Raw genomic sequence first — 20,947 nt, forward strand, 5'->3', positions numbered from 1 at the left:
TGAAATAAAGACAAAAAAGGTTCAAGCACATTTTGTCCAGGTCAATTAAAGTAAACAGAACATTACAATCTCTCCTCTGGCGCCATCTTGTGGTAAACAGATGAGTGATTTATCTGCTTCTGTCAGATTGTTGGCCAAGCTTCCACTGCTGCAGGAAAAGTCAGCACATGGATCAGGAATCCTGAAGAAAAACAAGTTTCAAAGAAAAATACATTGCAAGAGGAGAATGTGAAATTTAAAAACAAAACTGAGTTTTGCAGCTCATACCTCTGGCTGCAGGGACTTGAATAGATGGATTCTCTTTAGAATCATTCTTTGGCACCTGAATGAGATCAAGAGAAAAACATGAATACAGAGGAAATGTAGCTTCACCTGTCATTAAAATTAACTTTATTAAATGGTGATTTAATGCCGTTAAGGTAACCCCAAACATTTAAGTCACTATTCAAGGCAGCAGTGGATTAACACCTGTGTGCCATGATGTGGAAAATGGTGCAGGGAGTAAGTTTAAGATGCTAAAAGCCACATTAGCTTCCATTGCTGTGAGCACATGGGAAATAGTCACCTGATGAAAGTCTCCTGCAGTGACTCAGGATGGAGCTTCTGAAACCTGTGAGAGAGTTAAAAACAAAGATAAAGGTTAGAGAACACACCGTTATGACAGCAAACGTGATTAGAACAAAACATGCAGACAATGCTGTAGTTACCTGGAGCTAGAGTTGAATGGTGGACCTTGTTTATCACGGCCTTCAGTTTAACCAGGATTCTGAAACCGAGCAAAGAGAAGACGTTAAAGACAAAGTTTAAGAATTATTACAATATAAACATTATATCATTCTCACCTGTGTGCAGTCTGTCCCTTGTTCAGGTTCACTTGAACAGGAAGTGATGCCGACTCTGGGCGGAAGCGGAATAAAAAGAACCGGAAGTGAGGAGGCTGGATTCAGGCCGTGTGTCATGGCGTCTTTCCTTCACCTGGTGAAGAATAATGATGTAAGTTAATGACAAAAAACACACGTAAACAAAAGTAATTCCACTAGTTTTCTATCTAAAGTCATTTTCTACACACCTCCTTCGTGAGTCTCGGTGTTACCGCTGGAGTTTGGACTGGTTCGTCACGCTAACCGAACCTGTTAAGAGATGAACGTAATAAAAGTTAAAATGTTCCTAAAAAGGTGGGATTCTTTCACAAACGTCAAGGAGACGAATTGTTCAACTTGATCCAACGGAGCCGGAACAAATCCTAGATACAAGGTTTTTGGAAAGAAAGTCACTAATTAAAGCGGAAGTTGACAAAAGTGGCAGAAAAATATGAACGGGGTTTGGTTTCTCGCACTCACCGAGCAGACATCACGCCGGGTTGATGAGCAGTATTTCAGTCGCAGAGTCTGAGAAAACACGACACGTTAAAATGTGAAGAGGATTAAAGACAAAAGGATCAGATCAGTGTTTTTACTTCACCTTCAGTTCAGGCTCAGCTGCTCAGGTGATGCTTCACTGAGGCTCAGCAGAGAATGAATGAAGCATCTGAAGGAGTTGACTTATATACACACACCACACACACACACACACACACACACAGGTGTGGGTGGTTGGCCTAATCACCTGCTCATTTACGTCACCTGTGACACCTGGCCGCCTGGGGGGCGTGGCCTCCGCTCCACGTGACCTCACGTGCTTCTCTTTTTAAACTAAAACCACTTCCAAACAAAAACAATATAAACTCTATTTATCACTATATTGTAAACGTGTATGTTATTGTTGAAATAGTTCATTCACTGTGTAGAAAGTATCAGACTTTTTTATTCGGCTGCTTCCAAAACACAACTTTGTAAATGTGTTCAGTTTACAGTGATCTTCATGTGAGAAATGAGAAAGACACAAACACAAACTCTCATTTAAACACCAATTATACATGGTTTTTAATTCAATTTAAATAAATAAGCAGAATTGGGAAATTGTAATATTGTAAAATTACAACATAATGAAAGAAGAGCTAGTGTTTATTTCTTGATGAACACACGAAATAAACGAGCAGGGTATGAACAAAAGAGACTGTTATTTTACTCACGTTAAGAGCGCTGTAAACATTCGTACAGGAGTGAACGTTTGTACAGTGACGGCAGTTTAAGAAGAAATGACCTTATGTACGCGACAACATTTACGTTGACACATTTTCTGTTTAAAGAACACGTAAAGTCACACGTGCAACAGTTTACCAAAAAGTCAACAGTTACGTTTGAAAAATCATATATAAAGTAACATCTTAGACATTTCATTACAGCAAAAATAAGTTGAAATGAAAACACTCATTAATTTTGTACATTTCCCTTATACGGCCAGGAGGTGGCAGTACAGGAGGTGGGGGTCACGCGGACCCCGTGGCGTCCTGCAGCTCCTCTCTGATGTCCATGTAATGGAGGCTCTTCCCGATGTCCTGCAGGTGGACCGCCGGAGAGCCATCGTGGGTTCAAACGTCGGGAAAAGTGAGTTGTTAATGAAAACGTATGATTGCGCAGATGTAGAGACTACGTCCATACATGGGCGCGAATGCTCGGGGGCCAGAAACTGCCAGAGATGACGACTTTCTTGGAGCGTGACGATGGCCAGACGCAGGAACTCGACTCGCTCTGTGAAGACCTGGTGGAAGACGTTGTTCGTACATTCTTATTTACACACACATGTTCATTGTGTCTCAAAGACGAGGCATGAGTATGGTCATAAATACAGGATATCCCTCTGTTAGGGTCTTATTTATCTTATCTTATTAGTCTCTGGTTCCAGATGTGGGGAACGTGTCCCATCCTTAACGCCACATTGACTCATTTCAACAGTGATATTTGATCGTGTGTAGACGACTGTCGAATATGACGTCAACAAACTCATTTGTTGGGGGTTGAGGGTGCTAAAAACCATACTTCCCCTTTTAAGTCTTGAAATGTTCTTGCTATTCATATGACTTGAAGGTCAGGCTGTGACTATATGGTCAAATATATATATATATATATATTTATTTAATATATTTTTTTTTTCGATTCCTCTCCAGGGAAAACCAAAAGACACACAACACTTGAAGTGAACTGCTCTCCCTGCAGACGCTCGACTTCATCTCCCTCCAGGGACGCTGGGAGGTTCTTTTAGTGGGGGTCAGCACTTCCCTTGTCCCAGTCTCCCTCCCATATTTGTCTGTTTATATTTGTTCAATATGTTTTAACTTTGTCCTTGATTGTTCATTCATCCCAGCGCCCAGTGTTAGGACTCCATGTTTGTATTTCTATTGCAGCAGCAGTAGGGTTCTCAGTATGTTTTTCTAATACTTTTTTATCCTAATGGCATCTAATGGGACCAGTAAGTTCCTAATGGGGTTCTGGCGGCCCCGCAATGAATCACAGTTGATAGTTTTAATCCAGGAGCTACTAAGCTTGTTAAATGTTTATTGGACATTACTGGATACAGACCAATACGTGTAAATTGTAGAACTGCAATCTGGTCATTAAAATAATTACAAATGGGATTCAGGCCGTGTGTCATGGCGTCTTTCCTTCACCTGGTGAAGAATAATGATGTCAGTTAATGACAAAAAAAACACACGTAAACAAAAGTAATTCCACTAGTTTTCTATCTAAAGTCATTTTCTACACACCTCCTTCGTGAGTCTCGGTGATACCGCTGGAGTTTGGACTGGTTCGTCACGCTAACCGAACCTGGGATAGAAAAAAAAATGGGATTTATTTCTCAGTCCAACATTGGGTTCCTAAATTGGCCCTCAGGTATCAAAACTTTGAGAACCCCTGTCGTAGACCCTTAATGCAATGGAATGCACATCTTAAACGTGGTAAAAAAAAAAAATAGAACTTTGCTGTGTTATTGTGTTCATCTAAGATACTTCAGTTGTTGTGCAGCATATATGAGACGATCGTGAGAATGTACAGATTGGGCCGACACAGGAAGTGTTGAGGTCGGCCTAAGCTGCCTCACCCCAATTTAACAAGCTCAGTCAGAACAACAACAAAGTGAGATTTACACAGAAATGTATACAATGTGCACGACCTTATTCTACTGTCACTCTAACAGTGGTAATCAATATTAATCAAGGCTAGACTAGAAGTAAACAGACAAAGTGACTGTGTCAGCATTTAGATAAAGAAACCACAATCATGGTGTGAGTTCATCAGGCAAATGTCTGGATGTGACTATGGCCGTGTTTACGTGAGACCTTTAAAAATATCATGTAAACGTGGCCTATATAATAGAAGTCATAGCATATAATAGACTACAGTATAGTATGGTAGACTACGGTATAGTATAATAGACTACAGTATAGTATAATAGACTACGGTATAGTATAGTAGACCACGGTATAGTATAATAGACTACAGTATAGTATAATAGACTACAGTATAGTATGGTATAATAGACTACAGTATAGTATAGTATAATAGACTACAGTATAGTAAAATAGACTACAGTATAGTATAGTAGACCACGGTATAGTATAATAGACTACAGTATAGTATAATAGACTACAGTATAGTATAATAGACTACGGTATAGTATAGTAGACTACGGTATAGTATAATAGACTACAGTATAGTATAATAGACTACAGTATAGCATAGTATAATAGACTACAGTATAGTATAGTATAATAGACTACAGTATAGTAAAATAGACTACAGTATAGTATGGTAGACTACGGTATAGTATAGTATAATAGACTACAGTATAGTATAGTATAATAGACTACAGTATAGTAAAATAGACTACAGTATAGTATAATAGACTACAGTATAGTATGGTAGACTACGGTATAGTATAGTATATGTGGTACACCTTAATGTGAGTTAGTCACCTTTTGTTTCATACCGTCCAGGTCTGTAGTTTACATGAGTGTTTAATATTACATATTATTCTATTAGTGCCTGCAGTAACCAGCTCAATGTCAATTTAATTTCGGTAATATTTTATTAATTATTGCGGAAGATAAACCGCTGGGGGACCAAGGAAAATGAGGCGGAACCAAAGTATGGGTACCTGATCACCCCGGAGCTCAAAGGTGAGGGACCCCTCCCTCTGCCCTCTGCCCTCAGATCTCTGTTTTCCCAGGTCGGTACTCGGTGAAAGTTTAAAAATGGGTCCTCCTATACTGTATGTAACTGTATGTTATATCTGTGAGAGGTCCGAAGTCGGATTCTCGAGGTGAAAACCGGTCCGGGTACTAAAGTATAATCCGTTTTTTTCACAATACCAACAAACGAGAGCACGGAAATTTCCTTGTTTCGTATTGAACCAAAATACGAAAAAACGGAAACAGCGCCCCTATTTCCTTGTTTCGTATTCAACCCAAATATGAACAAACGGAAACAGTGCTCCTTTTTCCTTTTTTCGTATTTAACCAAAATACGGAAAAACGAAAGAAACAAAACAAAATAACGGCCCAAATTTGTTTTTTGCAAATTCCTTCTTTTGTTTTTCGTTTCTTAATTCTCGAGACGGCGGCTGACAGACCGGAAGCGGAAGTGAAGTGTAAAAACTTCAAAATAAAAGCGTGCTTATTTATTGTCATACAGATTATACACCATTCTCTTTATACACTGTAATGTAGTACATGTATTTTCGTGAAAAGTGAAACTATAACAGCTGGTTGTTTGGGAGAAGGACATGTAGGCTATAATTATTATTTTAGCTGAGTGTGTGAATGGATATTGTAGAAAACGTTTACCCTGCCGAAATAAGCTAGCATCTAATGTCACCAGCAGAGGTCGCCATCAGCCGCAGTCAAGACAGACATGGCCAATAATAGTGTTAATAATTATTTGAAAATCAAAACTTGTGATTAAGTTATGATGACTTCAGCGTCGATGTTTAGCCACAAGGTGGCGCCCGCATCCACCCAGGGATTTATTATGTTTTGTCTTATAGCCTATAACCCTGTATGATTTGGTATACAAATATGCTGAGATGGAGCTATAGTATGTAAACTGGCTCATGACAAAATACTGGGTATTTACCTGGTTTCTATATGGTGAATTTTAGTGTATTATTGTGTTATAAGCTGGTAATAAGCAGGTAGCTACAGCCCTCAATTACTAGCTATTTACCCAGTAAATATATGGTAACAGAAATGTGTTACTTGGTATTAACCTTTTATTAGAAGGTAAGAACAATGGCCAAAATACTGGGTAATTACCCAGTAAATTATAAAGCGTTATTATATTAATGCTTAAATTCCATTATATTAACGCTTATATTACTTAACGCTAAACTGTAGAACTGCAATCTGGTCATTAAAATGATTACAAATGGGATTTCTTTATGTTTTGTTTCCTTTGGTGGCCCTCAGTCCAATGTTGGGTTCCTAAATTGGCCTCAGGTATCAACACTTTGAGAACCAATGCTTTAAAGGGTAGTTTTCATAAACTGAAATGTGTTCGCCTTACATTGTATTCACAGAACGTTGATTATCTTATGTTTCATACAGGATGTTTGCTGAAAATAATTTGAACAAATGTAAGTGGAGAAACAAAGACTCAAATAAATCGAATAGGTCCTTTTTTTCCTCAGCCCGAGGCGACTTGTATTGTCATCTGCTCTGCTTTTTTTTTTTTTTGTTGTTGCTATAATGTATTCTGAGCAATCTGCTGTTTTTCATAAATAATCTTTCATCTCTGTGCTGGAGCATGCTGCAGCTGCAGCTGCGGCCGGATAACCACATCAAAGAGTGACTCACACAAACAGCACTTTGAGTGAAAATTTGCAAAGAAACATGACTTCCTTCTCCTGTCGTGACTGCACCAAGCATAGATGCGTTTAAAATCAGGGGGAAATAAATAAATCAATCCTGAAAGGAAAAGGTCAGATTGTAGGATCCTGGTGATTTTTGGGGGGACGGGCTCTGTTGCCCTGTCACATGGTATTTGGACCTTGGGGGTGTGACAATCACACTGTGCCCTGACCTTATAGGAGCCGCAAATGCCACATTACCATGTCTGGGAGCAGGAAGGAAAAGTGCCAGCAGAGGATCAGGTGTAGGCCTCTTCTCAGACAACAACATTACAGGCTAATCTACGGTGGCCCTGAGGAGCAAAAGACAAACGCAAATCACAAAACACAACACAAATCAAAAACAAAAACACAAATCACACAACGCAAGCAGAAAACATGAACTCACAACGCAAACACAAAAGCATAAAACACCAAAACATTAACTCACAACGCAAACACAAATGCAGAAAACACAAAAACATAAACTCACAATGCAAACACAAATCACACAACGCAAACACAAAAGCAGAAAACACGAAAACATTAACTCACAACGCAAACACAAATGCAGAAAACAGGAAAACATGAACTCACAACGCAAACACAAAAGCGGAAAACACGAAAACATTAACTCACAACGCAAACACAAATGCAGAAAACACGAAAACATTAACTCACAACGCAAACACAAAAGCAGAAAACACAAAAACATTAACTCACAACGCAAACACAAAAGCAGAAAACACGAAAACATTAACTCACAACGCAAACATAAAAGCAGAAAACACAAACATCAACTCACAACGCTAACACAAATGCAGAAAACACAAAAACATTAACTCACAACCCAAACACAAATGCAGAAAACACGAAAACATTAACTCACAACGCAAACACAAATGCAGAAAACACGAAAACATTAACTCACAACGCAAACACAAATGCAGAAAACACAAAAACATTAACTCACAACGCGTGTGATTTGTGTTTTCCGTTTTGAGTTAATGTTTTTGTGTGTTTTGATTTGCGTTTGCGTTTTTTGATTTGCGTTTGTGTTTTGCGCCTCAGGGCCACCGTACTAATCTGCAAAGATAAGGTATTTATTATTGTAGCAAAGTGTTTTGAACATATGAAAACCATTTCCTGTCGTTGAGATCTACAAAATAAAACAACAAACTACTCCTCAGTTTGGATCGTTTTGTTTTATTGGCAGTCAAGTGTTTGGCATGAGACTAATACACAGAAGCTACAACGAGGAAGAGTCTGACGTCGACACACAAGAAACACAGAGTTTTCAGTGCTCTCCATTATTAAGAGTAACCATTCAACATAAAGGTAACATTTCCTGTACTATTTCCTGCTTCGCCATTGTAATCCCATTAGCCACGTTCCCTCTTGTTTACGGATCTTTAGCTTTTACAGCGGCCGGTCACTGGGATCAGATTCACACTCTGGACAGAAGACAAAACAATAATTACAGCAGTAATCAGACATTTTACTGTTACGGACACACAGAACACACACACATAAACACATTCATCATATATCTGGTTATGTTTTTAATGAGCCTCCTAATTATAATGAGCCGTTTGGTTGTCATTTTTACCGTAATGAGGTTTCTCCACCTGCTCTGTAAATACGCCTAATGTGTACACGCACAGTATATTTATGCCGTGGAGAAACTGAAATATATAAAAAATAATAGTGCCGTAAAGTGCATTTGCAGTGTTCCGGTCAGTTTAACTTAATCATCATGTGCTACTGTAGACAGATTATAACCAATAAGTAACAGTCATGGTTGTGTCACATTATAAACACAACACAGGCCCATTGGATTTCAATAAATGTAAATGTCAACGTGTTTGTGGTGGAAAAAATGGCAGTAGGAAGGGCAGTTAGGGCACAGAGTGTGACCCACACTGCGACTGGAAGTCGTGTCATGAATGTACCGAGAACACTGTGGTGATGGCTACAGCAGTTCAATAATAAAAAGGTCATTTCGTCACCCATCGTCGAGTCCAACCCGTTTGTCTTCTAAGATTTCTTTGTGCACAAAAACAGCAACAGAGCCACGTTTTTTTGTGTGTCCTCATTTACATCAACACAAGAGCCGCGTGGGTATTCACAAGTTGACATGTGGGTGGAAGGGAGGGAGGAGGGAGGGAGGGGGTGGGAGGGCAAAAAAAAAGTCTTGACCTAGCAGTTTTTGCCAGCGTCACGTGACGGGTCACTGGCTGTATAGTCTGTTGAACTTGTGTCCTAGCTTTTGTTGAGAGATTAACAGAGAACACACACAATGTGGAGCGAGGCCCCGTCTGCCAGAGACACTTTCAGTCCTGGTTCGAGGACCCAGAGGAACCCGCTGTCCGACCTCCACCACAACAATGCTGCTGCTCCTCCACCCGACCGACTGACTCACATTTCCTCGGAACTGGCTCCTCAGCTGCCACAAGCAGAGACAGAGAGATAGAGAGAGGGAGAGAGCGAGCGTTGGTTCACTAAATCGTTCCAGCCCCCCTCCGATGACACCGTCACCGTCCACCGACACAGTAAGTCTGCCGTTGTGACCGTCACCGTCTTGAGTGGGTTGATTCAGAGACATGGTTGGGATTAGCTCGATTAGCTATGTATCGGGGACGAGAACTTCACAATGTGCCTCAAAGGATGACTGGGCTCATAGTGTGGTGGTGGTGGTGTGGGGGGGGGGAGCGCTGTGGGATGACATCGCATCCACAGGTGAGAGAGCCTCTGAGCGCCTTCTCATCACCTCTCACAGTAGTGAAGGGTGAAATCTTTGGAGAGCTGCTTCTTCCCTAAACCCCACGGTTCCAGCTCGTCCATGTCGTCCTCGTCGTCCTCTGCCTCTTCCTCCTCCTCGTCCTCCTCCTCCTCCTCGTAGTGGCTGGGCTCCTCGATGGAGGTTTCCAGGTGGTAGCTGTAGGGTTGGCCCTCCGTGTACTCGTAGATGGTCGGTAAGCTGCTCTTCAGGCTGCAGCGTCGGCGCAGCGCGACCAGCAGCGGTTGGGGCATGGTGAAAATGTCCACGTTGTTGCCCAGGTCAATCCAGGACAGGCTGGAGAACTTCTTGGGGTCTTTGAGCATCTCTGTGAGGTCTTTGAGAATAGCCAGCGTGAGGCGGTTGCCGTTGAGGGCAAGCGTGCCGAGTTTGGGCAGCGAGGCGAGAAGAGGCAGCAGGAGCTTTAGGTTTTCATCATGGAGTTCAGTGAAGCTGATGTCCACGGCCACCACACTGTCCCGGTTGTTTTGGAGGTAGTAGACGACTTGGCGGACGTCGCGGGTGGACAGCGGGATGCCGGACAAGTCGATGGTGTCACTGGACAGCTTTTTCTGGAGGGTTGTCTTGAGACTGTTGGGGGACATGAAAAGAAAGGACCAAGACATGAAACACACATTAGAGGCTGAAAACTACGGAAGCGTATTGCATTCACTTGAAAAAATCACAGTTATTCCATACATTATTTTATGCCCTCAATGCCAACTGGGATTGGCACCAGCAGCCCCTCATATAGAGCAGTGGTTGAATTTGGTAACATATACAGTAAATGACTGTATGATCCATTATTGATCACATAAACCCATACTTACTCAAGTGTGCGTTAAGTTAAATATAAAGTGCATTAACTTTAGGCTAAAGCGCTATTCAAATCTGTTTCTTCAGCTCTGTGGCTGAGGTTCTCTGTGGGTGAGGTTCTCTGCTCGCTCCGGCAGTTTTCTTGTCCCCGAGTTTGACACAGAACATTCATTTAGAAAATGGATGTCAGGCAATGACAGAAGATGTGATTAAGGAGACTAAAGGTATCTGTGTCTTAAGTGCTTTACACACAAGCAGGATTACAGGCTCATCGCTGAGAACATAACTCACGTTCTTCTTCTGTGCCAGTGGCTAATAGACTATTTTCACCTGTAATGTAAAATTACAGGTGAAAGTAATATATTATTTTCCACAATGTTTGACACTTGTGTTTCCCGTCAGTCCCACTTAGTGCTGTCAAATTTGCTCGGACAAGAATAATGTCCTCTGGTACTCAGTGACTAAAGGTCCTATGTGTAAGAAATGATATTAAGACATAAAATGACCATGATGTATCGCAGCCTTTTCTTCAGTTTTGCTTTGGTGTTTTGGTCAGTTGTGTTACGCAGAGATCAGCTGGGTGATACTGAACATTAAGAGCCTCACAACTCCTCTCAAATAAACATATATAGATGCTGAAAAATGAAAACGATTAATGCGCCGCGCGGCGTGTGTGTAAATTCCTATGCTAGAAAAAGACCTTGAATGGACCAGTGTTACTGCAGCTGCAAGTGACGTGTGTGGATCAATAATGAGGAGAGAACGTGGAAACACGACAGAAAGGCAGACTTTGGTTGAGAAGAAATGTAGGACAACATCTACATCTTTCTGCAGTGCTTTCAAACGCGTGCTCTTCATATTATTGATCCACACATGTCACTGGTGCGTTCAAGGTGTTTTTCTAGCATAGGAATTTACACACACGATCAACAACAAAGGACTTGTGAAGCTTGTGAACATTTTTTTCATAAATAAAATATATCCACTGGACACACAAAAATCCTCTGAGGCTGGAAGTTTGTGTAAAACACTGTGCTCCGCTGTGCAGCCACTCTGCCTCCCTCGCCTGCACTCTCGTTTTTCACAGAGCTCTGAAGTACTCTGCCTGGCGGGGTGCAAACATCCACGGTGAAATGTGTCGCTATGTCGTCATTCCGCGGGAGGTTTAAACATCGCGTTTTTTATCGCCTATACTTACACTAAGTGGAACCACTAAAACATGACTGAGTCTTGTTTTTTTCACATTTTGGGGACTGGTATGGCCCCCTGAGTCCCAAATATAAGTACTAAAATGATTAAAAAGTTGATTTTGCACAATATGGGCCCTTTAAAATATAAATAAATAATAAATAAAAATGGTGCAGTGGTGCAGCGCTCTCTCTCCACGATGAATGAAATTACATTTTATACATGTCACTAAGTCGAGTGCAGCCGGCAGAGAGAGAGAGAGAGAGAGAGACAGAATAATCCCCTGCTGCATAAACGTCAAACTGAAGCCAGTAATAACATAAACGACAGCCACATTTCTGTCACAGAGCTTAACAGATGATATTAGAAATGACATTATCGAGTACATATCCATTAGATAATGAAGCGATGCATTAAGCATTCCCACTTAAAGAGTGATACGGCATGAGTGAACTCTCATTTATAAAGACTCACACGTGGACAGCTGAAAATAATGATATGTAAACGTGTTTGGACAATAACAGAGCAGAGACAAGACGATTCCAACTGTATGTGGTGTACGTTTGGACAGGAATCACTGCGTCGTCCTTGAGGCGGGAAATCCAGGCTCAGTGCTGACAGCTGACTTGCATAAAGACACACAAACATGCAGCACCTCCGTATACTTCTGTTTTACGGCAGAGGCTTCATTAAAAAAGTGGACAGCTGCTCTCACCACTTTGTATTTTCCTGGCAGAGGACTCGACACTGAGACAATCAGTAAAAGTGATTGATGCACTCCAGAGGAGGTTTTAATGTGCACGGAATGCTGCACTGCACAATAACGTATACAGTATGTATATACGCGAAGAGACGCTGCGAAGGGAAGCAACGCAGCCTCCTGCTAAACGGTGACTCATGGTTTGTGTTCAAAGACAGCGGAGTGAAAATGGAAGCGACAAAAACAGCCCAAAGTGTTTTGTCATTCACATAAAAAAAAACCCTAACCCATATATTGAAATAAATGATGATCAGTGTTTACCAAACCTGGAAATCATGATGTTCTCAAATGTCTTTTCAGTTTTTATATAGTTTTTGTCATATGGAGCAAAGGAACCAGAAAATATTCACATTTAAACGCTGAAAAATCACAAAGCTTGTATTAATTGTAAACCTCTAAAATTGATTAATCAATCAAAATAGTCAAATTAGTAATTGATTAACAATTGATTAATCAAATAATAGTTGCAGCCCTAGTATATATACAGTATATACACATATATATATATACTACGCAGTGTCCCTTTAAATGTTACCTTTGTATAAAACAAATGACTTCCTGTGTGCAGCGTAGGAGCGTTGTTAAAAAGTAAGAAAAAGTGTTTTTTCTGAAAAACTCCCCAACAAACTTTGAACTTGCCTGATACAATACATTAAAACCTGAGCTGAGCTGCCTTCTTTAATATAAATGGAAAATAAGTGTGTGCACCCAGGGAATAATCACAGCGCTCCTTTGATAGAAGTGTTAGAGCAGACAAAGCAGACAAAGCATCTCTGGGATATTGAGTTAGTGAGGTGAGCTGACAGTCAGTGACAGTCAGTGTCTGCGTCTCACGTCTGTGAAGATCTGACAGCTTTTTGTTTCGCGGACACGACGGCAGACGAAGCTGTCAGAGCTCACGGCATCAACGCAATTAATATTCTGTTTCAGGGTGGATTCTCGCTTTAATGATTTATGCAGCTCAGCTGGTGTCAGACCAGCTCTCCCCCCCCCCCTCCTCTCTCTCTCTGCAGACATATACAGGCCATAACATGACAAGGTAAAACAAAAGGATTTTAGCAGTGCTACGTATCTGTGCATGCTGTCAGTGTTGGTTAAATCCTGGGTTAGAGTCAGATCCCAGGGAACACGGTGTCACATTTCAGATTCAGATAGCGTCGACAGCGCTGACTGACTCATAATGAACCTGCCACATCTCACCGTGTTCCTTCCTTCAATTCTAAAATTATGTTTATCTTCAGAAAATAAGAGAATTGTGTGTGTGCCGGTCCGTGCAGCCGTAGAATGATCAATTACACAAAGATAGGCTGTGCTCTTCGTGAATACATTATCACGCCGCTCCTTTGTGCAACACAGAAGCCTGTTTAGACACGCGCTAATTCTCTCGTCATCATTTGCACATTAAAGTAATTCAGTCTTTTATCGAGACGAGTTCATTTACATTTCAACTAGGGATGCACCTGACCGTAAATCACTGATCAGCACTCAGCATTTGTTTGTTTGTCATCAGAGAGAGAGAGTGAGGTCTGCGCTCTTGGTCATTAGTTAATTTACTTATTTGTATGTAGGTAATATGTTGTGAAATATGTTTATACTTAAAGGCGAAGTAAGTAGTTTATAGTGCCATCTAGAGGAGAGGCTGAAATTTACAACAAAGAACTGCTCCTCTGCTCACCCCCTCCCTTCCCTGAGCGCTACGGTGTCCTCACCCGGTCAAATGTTGTCCTCGTCGTCTTTCGAAGCGGAGAGAGTGGAGGCGGGACTTCAGCTACAAGTAAAGAGACGCTTGATTTGTTCTCTCGCGTTTGTCCTTACAGGCTCCGGTAGAAACATGGCTAACAGTGGCTATGCAACCGCGGCCCCGCGACCATGTTATTTTACATGACTTTTTGAAACACTACGAAAATGAAACAAAAACTATTATACAGTGACTAGACAATGCAGGAGCACATAATATGTATAAAAAAGTGGATTTTGGGTCATATAAACCCATAAATACTACACAGTGTCCCTTTAAATAAACTACACATACAGGTAGTGATTAGTTTTTGTATTTTTAGTTGGATATTGGATGTGGACTGATTGTATTTCTATGTTAAAATGTCCTATTAAAGAGAAAAGATGCAAAAATATATATCTTTCTGCATGCTGTAAAGGGGTTTAAAAAAATTGAAATCGGAATCGGCTAAAATCGGTATCGGCAGGTCATCGGTGCATCCCTAATTTCAACATTAGCCACTGCCAGGACCTCAGCACTTAAACACAGCCATGACTGACAGCTGTGGTTATAACCACGGTGTTCCCATCAGGTCAGCCTGTGGCCAGCTCTGCTCTACAAAGATGGTAAATCTCTAGATCTCGACATGGAGTGGAGCCCTGTCCTCCCCATTTTATTACAGACCGGACGTCTGTGCAGAGAGAGGCTTACCAGGCCTGGGACTTCTGTCTGGACATGCTCTGCCTCAGCCACTTTGAGTGCGGGGTCAGGTGGTAGATCAGCTGCCTGCAAATCTTATCAGAAGACTTGATGGTGTCTGCGTCCTGAAAGACAGAGAGAGAGAGCGTTCAGAGAGGCCACGCAGAAGAAAAACCACAGAGCAGATGCTTTTTCAAAATGAGATTTCTGATTGTTGTGCGCGGCAGAAAAAAAACCCCCCAAACATCTCACCATTTTCATTATTTCACTCGACGTAGAAGCTTTAAATCCTATTACCTATTTCTTTTCGGTTATATCTTTCACAGAAAAAGAAAATTCAAGACACCTCGAGCTGCATCTGAACAAAACACAATTTAGCTGCAACCGGCTGGAGCGAGATAATGTAATCACATGCAGCGTGTGTGTGTGTGTGTGTGTGTGAGGAGAGAGATTCAACATCAGCCACTGGTAAACACAGGTCACGGTTGTTTACCTTCGAATAATTCAATATTCACGACTGGAGGCTGAAACGGAGCCTGAGTTATGAACGCTATTTCTGTGCACTTTTATTTTAAAGGCGCCATATGTAAGAATGTGGCCAAAAACTGTTACTACATTCAAATTCAAAACACCGAGGTCTTTTAGGGTTTCGTTTTCTGACGTAACTGGCAACCCGTGATTGCTCGGCAGCTGAGACTCTACTGACTGCAATGATTGGTAGACGGCGGTAGGTGGCGCCACATGACGCCAAAACATGATTTCAAAACATAAACATGATTTGCAGTCTGCAAAATATATTTTTTTAATGCAAATATTGTTGTTGGCGAGTTCAGTTTGTTATTATTACTGAGTCTCTGTGACATATTAGGAGGATTTTATCATTTATTACATAATGCACCTTTAAAAAGACTTAACAATCCTAAAAACGTGGGTTAATATTCCAACAATTACCAGGAAAATGTCTAAAATCTCAATATTTAACAGAGGAGTCTGATTCTAATGACACAGTAACACTGAAAACAACCGCTTTACAAGTCACCAGTCACTCGTTTGTGTGTGTGTCGCGTGTAAAACGAATTCACAGCAATTTTGTGCAGTGATGTCATCATGATTTATTACAAAATGCATTTTTAATGTGCCGGTTCTGTTAATTCCTTCAGGGATATCACTCGTTATATTAAAGGTTACTTCAGTTTTATGAGTTTTTGGTTGCAGTGAACATGAATGGATACTGAACGACTCCTATTTTTAGCCTGCAGTCTGCAGCATTTCAAACACACACACACAACATCCTGTGATTGGATTCTCATTGATGTGAGAATGCTTTCTATTCCAGAATCCTTTTTTTTTCTTCTTCTTCTTACCTTTTTAGGACACTGCATCTCCCGAGCCAGGCTGAGCAGCAGCTCGTGTGAGATCGGGTCCACCAGGTTGAGGAAGGCAGGGTTTTTATACAAGATGTCATTGAGCGAGCTGCCTTCCAGACCCAGATCCTGCAACACGACACACACAGAACGACAGAATCAAATCACAGAAGATTAGAAGTGTAAACATCCTGCCTTAATTACAAACAGACCGCGTGCCCTCGGACCAGGGACGGGAGAGAAAAGGGGGAATGGAAGGATAAAAGAAACGTTCTGTTTAAAATATTCATAAAAGGTGCTTTTGCAGCGGGAGAGGGAAATCTTCAGGGAGCCACAACACGTCGTGATTCAGCATATATAATCGCACATACATGGCACAGAGCCTCGGAGCGCTGCACTCCACGCCACAGCGCGTGCTTCAAGTATCTGCCAGAGATAAACATGCTGATTAGTCTTGAAGTCGAGACGACAACACACAACATAAACCGAGTCCTGATCGAGAGCAGGGTTTACTGAGACTAAGACGAGACGAGGAGTTTTTTTCTCCTGTGTTTTAGCTTCTGAATAAATACATAAATACATATGAAATGTAATTCTTTGCGGTTTAGAAACGCAAACTTTATAAGTGACGGTCTGCTGACATCTCTGCTCCCAGACAAACAGGCTTCTCCTTGCTATGTTGTCTCCACAAACCTAAGGCCTGAGGTCCACTGGGGTCTACTTGATGTTAATTTCATCATCCACCGTCATCTTGGCATTAGTCTGCACAGACCCCATGTGGATGAATGTGTGCACACCTCCATTTTGAGTGCATGTGTTCTGGTTTTGGTCAAAAGACACAACAAAGGGGCTCAAAGAATGAAAAATACACACAAATGATGCAGATTTCCACAAAAAGTGGGGGAAAAAAACAACGGTTCACAATATTGCATCATGATAACACACGTACACCTAATAATACTATTTATGATGCAACATTAATGTATAAATATCAAAAACAGACATTTATTTTAAATTGCATCAATAATAATGTGGACAACTGTCATTAAAATTCGTGATAATTATGACCAAATGTCTTATTATTACTCTTATAATAAACATTATATTCTATCACATTCGCTGGCAGCTGAGCCTCAGCTACACACTGTGTTTAAAAGACGCTGAGGTCGTGGGTCATGTTTTCATTATAACATGATATTAAATGGGGGGGGCCCGCATTTAATCGATTGGGGGGCCACATATGGCCCCCGGGCCGCCAGTTTGAGACCCCTGCTATAAGACTGAGCACAGTCTACACACTCACAAGTCCTCTTCCACACAATATATACACAATATAGGACAGTGACACTGAATAGATGTGATGCAGAAATCTGGAAAGGGCATAATATGATATATTTTCTATCTGCGGGAGGCAAAGTTGACAAAATATGACAAATCACACACCGAGCATCTGCAGTAACAGCAGCAGCAGCAGCAGCAGCGAGGCTGTGTGTGCTGAACTCCACTGAATCTGCCTTTGTCAACACCAACTCCACTGTCGAATCCCCTGTGACCAAGCAACTTTAATTGCAGCATGCACACACCTGCACTCGTTTCTCTCTCCAATACAATTGGCATTGATTATAACAGACAGTTTGAGTGGGAGGTTGGCAGCTCCACGTTTACTGGCTCCCCCTTTTAACAAGGGCAGCAGTAAACACAGACAGAAGCCGAGGTGGCAGAGAAGCTGCTTCTTCCACCTTCTGAGAAACAAGGTATAAAAATAATCTCCCCCATCTGAGTTTAGACACAGTCGACTGTCACGTTCATTGCTCAGCGTGAAGCCACCAATCCTTCCCAGATCTGCAGCGAAGCTCAGATCTATTCCGTATCTGGAGCAGAGCTCGTGTGTTATTCACCAATTAACTCAGAGGATCATGGAAATCACACAACAGAACCTCTCAGTCGTGCTCGCAGAGTTATTTATTAATAACTGGAACTGTCACTGAGCCTTGGCTAGCCAGGTTATATTATTGGCTTTTATTCCCACTCTCTTCTCCTGTGACGAGGATACAGAGTAATTAATGCTGGACTGACCGACAGCTGAGGGCGACGAACACAAGACATCAACAAAGCTACCGTCACAACCTGAACGCACCCACATTTACTAAAGCAATCAACAAGGTTTGCCGTCGTCCTCATGCCGGTCAGCACTGACCCGCTAAGCCTCAGTAACTCTCAGCCAACGAGGTCATGTTGCATCACACGTTTCACCGTCACAGATTTGCCAGGGATGTGTTGTTCAAACAGTTAAAGGCACAGCTGTAGCAGGCGTTCACTGTAAAGCACATGCTGGTGATGAGTCTGTGCTGCTTTGTGCCCTGGATTCTGTGATTCTCGCTAAATCCACTGACCTGTTTCTCCGTCACTGTGTGTACACACACTTCCCCCCTGAACCTTCCTCTGACACTAGAGACTGGAGTTTGTGTGCCTTCTGCTCCGGCTCTAGTCTGTACCAACAGAAGACACCGTGCCCTATTTACTCCAGTGAACTGAAGGATGTGAGAGGTGGTCAGGCGTCTGGATACTGTCACATACACGTGGATGTTGTTCAGTATAACTGCATTTATTTTTATTTTGTGAAACAATGGACTGCAGGGCTTACACTGTACGGTGGCCCTGAGGTGCACAAACGCAAATCGCAAATCACAAAACACAACACAAATCAAAAACACAAACGCAAATCAAAAACACAAAAACATTAACTCAAAACGGAAACACAAATCACACAACACAAAAGCAGAAAACACGAAAACATTAACTCTCTGTTTTCTGCATTTGTGTTTGCGTTGTGAGTTAATGTTTTCGTGTTTTCTGCTTTTGTGTTTGCGTTGTGTGATTTGTGTTTGCGTTGTGAGTTAATGTTTTCGTGTTTTCTGCTTTTGTGTTTGCGTTGTGAGTTAAAGTTTTCGTATTATCTGCTTTTGTGTTTGTGTTGTGTGATTTGTGTTTCTGTTTTGAGTTAATGATATTGTGTTTTTGATTCGCGTTTCTGTCTTTTGATTTGTGTTTGTGTTTTTTGATTTGCGTTTGTGTCTTTTGATTTGCGTTTGTGTTTTTGATTTGCGTTGTGTTTTGTGATTTACGTATGTGTTTTGCACCTCAGGGCCACCGTGACAAAAAGAGGGAGAGCGAGACAGACATAAGAAGTGGAGAGGGTTGGAGGGGGCAGGCTGCTCTAATGGGAGCATTAGAACAGGCTAAGGAGAAGGAACCAGGACGGTTGCATGTGTATTTTTCTATGGCAACATAACAAACAACAACGACATGCAGGACACACTTTGACTGTTTCCTGGTTAAGAACACAGCTCCTCCTTTGAAAGTGAGTGTCAGCTCACAGTGGGGAGGGAACACAGTGTGTGTGTCAGGCCTCATACTGTGTCTGCCTCTGAACTGATGTGTCACAGGTACACAGCACTGGGCCCCGTGGCCTCATTTCTGCAAAGTACAAAAGCTACGGTCACACAGAAGACGGGACTGGATTTTGTCTTTTGGTCACGACAACAGCAGCGATCACACGTTTGTGACGCAGGAAAAACAGAGACGCATCGTCTCGTTCTTTTGCAGCATGAGTGCAACGCTTTCTGGCACCGCATTGATTTTCATGTCATCTTAGTGTTTCGTGAGAGCCAACGAAACAACCAGCACGGACATTCTGTGCATGTGTGATCGGAAATTACAAAATATAAATACATATATAAATACAAATAATATAAATACAAAAATATGTCTATCTCGTCACCAATAGCAATAAAGCCACGGGCAGGGTATATGGTATGTAAATGTAAACATTTGTTTTCAGTTGAATTGCTACTACTTTATGATTATTTAGCTTTAACTTTTAACTATTAATTACTCTTTCCCGAAATGTGTTAATGTCAAATACAAAGAGTTAAAGGTGCATTATGTAATAAATGATAAAATCCTCCTTATATGTCACAGACTCAGGAATAATGTTCATATAACAAACTGAACTCACCAACAACAACAGTACAGACAAAATATTTGCATTAAAAAAATATTTTGCAGACTGCAAACTGTAGATCAAAACTGTATGCAGATGAGGAAATGTATGTTTCTGACAGTCTGAGCAAGTGGTTCAAGCTGAGGTCAGAGGTCAGGGGTGACACACACACACATTCTTGTACTTGCTGCATACTGAGGACCAGCATTTCCACTTTATAAATCAACACAATTACAAAAATCTACTTCATGAATGACATCTATAAAGAACTTCTGGGTGCAGTACCATAAAATCTCTGCAGGTGGAGCCCCAGAGCAGAGAGTTTTTTTTTTTTTTACCAAATTGAGGACCTAAAATCAGAGTATAGCATGTTTACAACCTAAGGAAGTGAATTCAATGAAAACAAAGTGAGGACCGGCAAAAATGTCCTCACTGTGTTGGTTAAAAACCCTCGCCGGTCCTCAGTATGCCCCAAGTACAAGAACACACACACTGCTTGTTCTCCATCTGTTGCTCGTGTGTGTGTGTGTGTGTGTGAGGCCGACACCAGTCGTACCTTCCGCAGAGATCGCAGCACGTCGCCCGCCTGCTCTATCCTTCGGTCGCGCAGCAGCTTCTGGATCTCCTTGATCCACGCCACTCGCCTCATATACGGGCTGTGGTTGGTCCTCCGCAGCATCCCGGGCAGCTTGTCCGATTTCAGCATGAGGGCAAAGAGAAAGTCTCCGCCGCCCTGTCTGCCTCTGTCTCTGTCTCTGTCTCTGTCCGCGTCCCCAGCAGCGCTGTCCGCGAGCTTACGCCTCTTTTTGGAGAAATTCTCGTTGTCCAGACTGTTCTGTCTGCTCAGTCTGGAGCCCAT

General features: G+C 41.7%; 1 protein-coding gene across 1 annotated transcript; it reads right to left on the reverse strand.

The window, feature by feature from the left end:
- Positions 1-9,528: 9,528 nt before the first annotated feature.
- Positions 9,529-20,947, reverse strand: lrrc75ba (leucine rich repeat containing 75Ba; the record flags this gene model as incomplete). Its single annotated transcript, XM_083903299.1, has 4 exons — positions 9,529-10,132; positions 14,734-14,846; positions 16,086-16,214; positions 20,645-20,947. The coding sequence occupies 4 exons, from the start codon at positions 20,945-20,947 to the stop codon at positions 9,529-9,531; spliced, it is 1,149 nt and encodes a 382-aa protein (XP_083759425.1).

This window comes from Microchirus variegatus (assembly GCF_963457635.1).
Source record: "Microchirus variegatus genome assembly, chromosome: 16".
Taxonomy (NCBI): Eukaryota; Metazoa; Chordata; class Actinopteri; order Pleuronectiformes; family Soleidae; genus Microchirus; species Microchirus variegatus.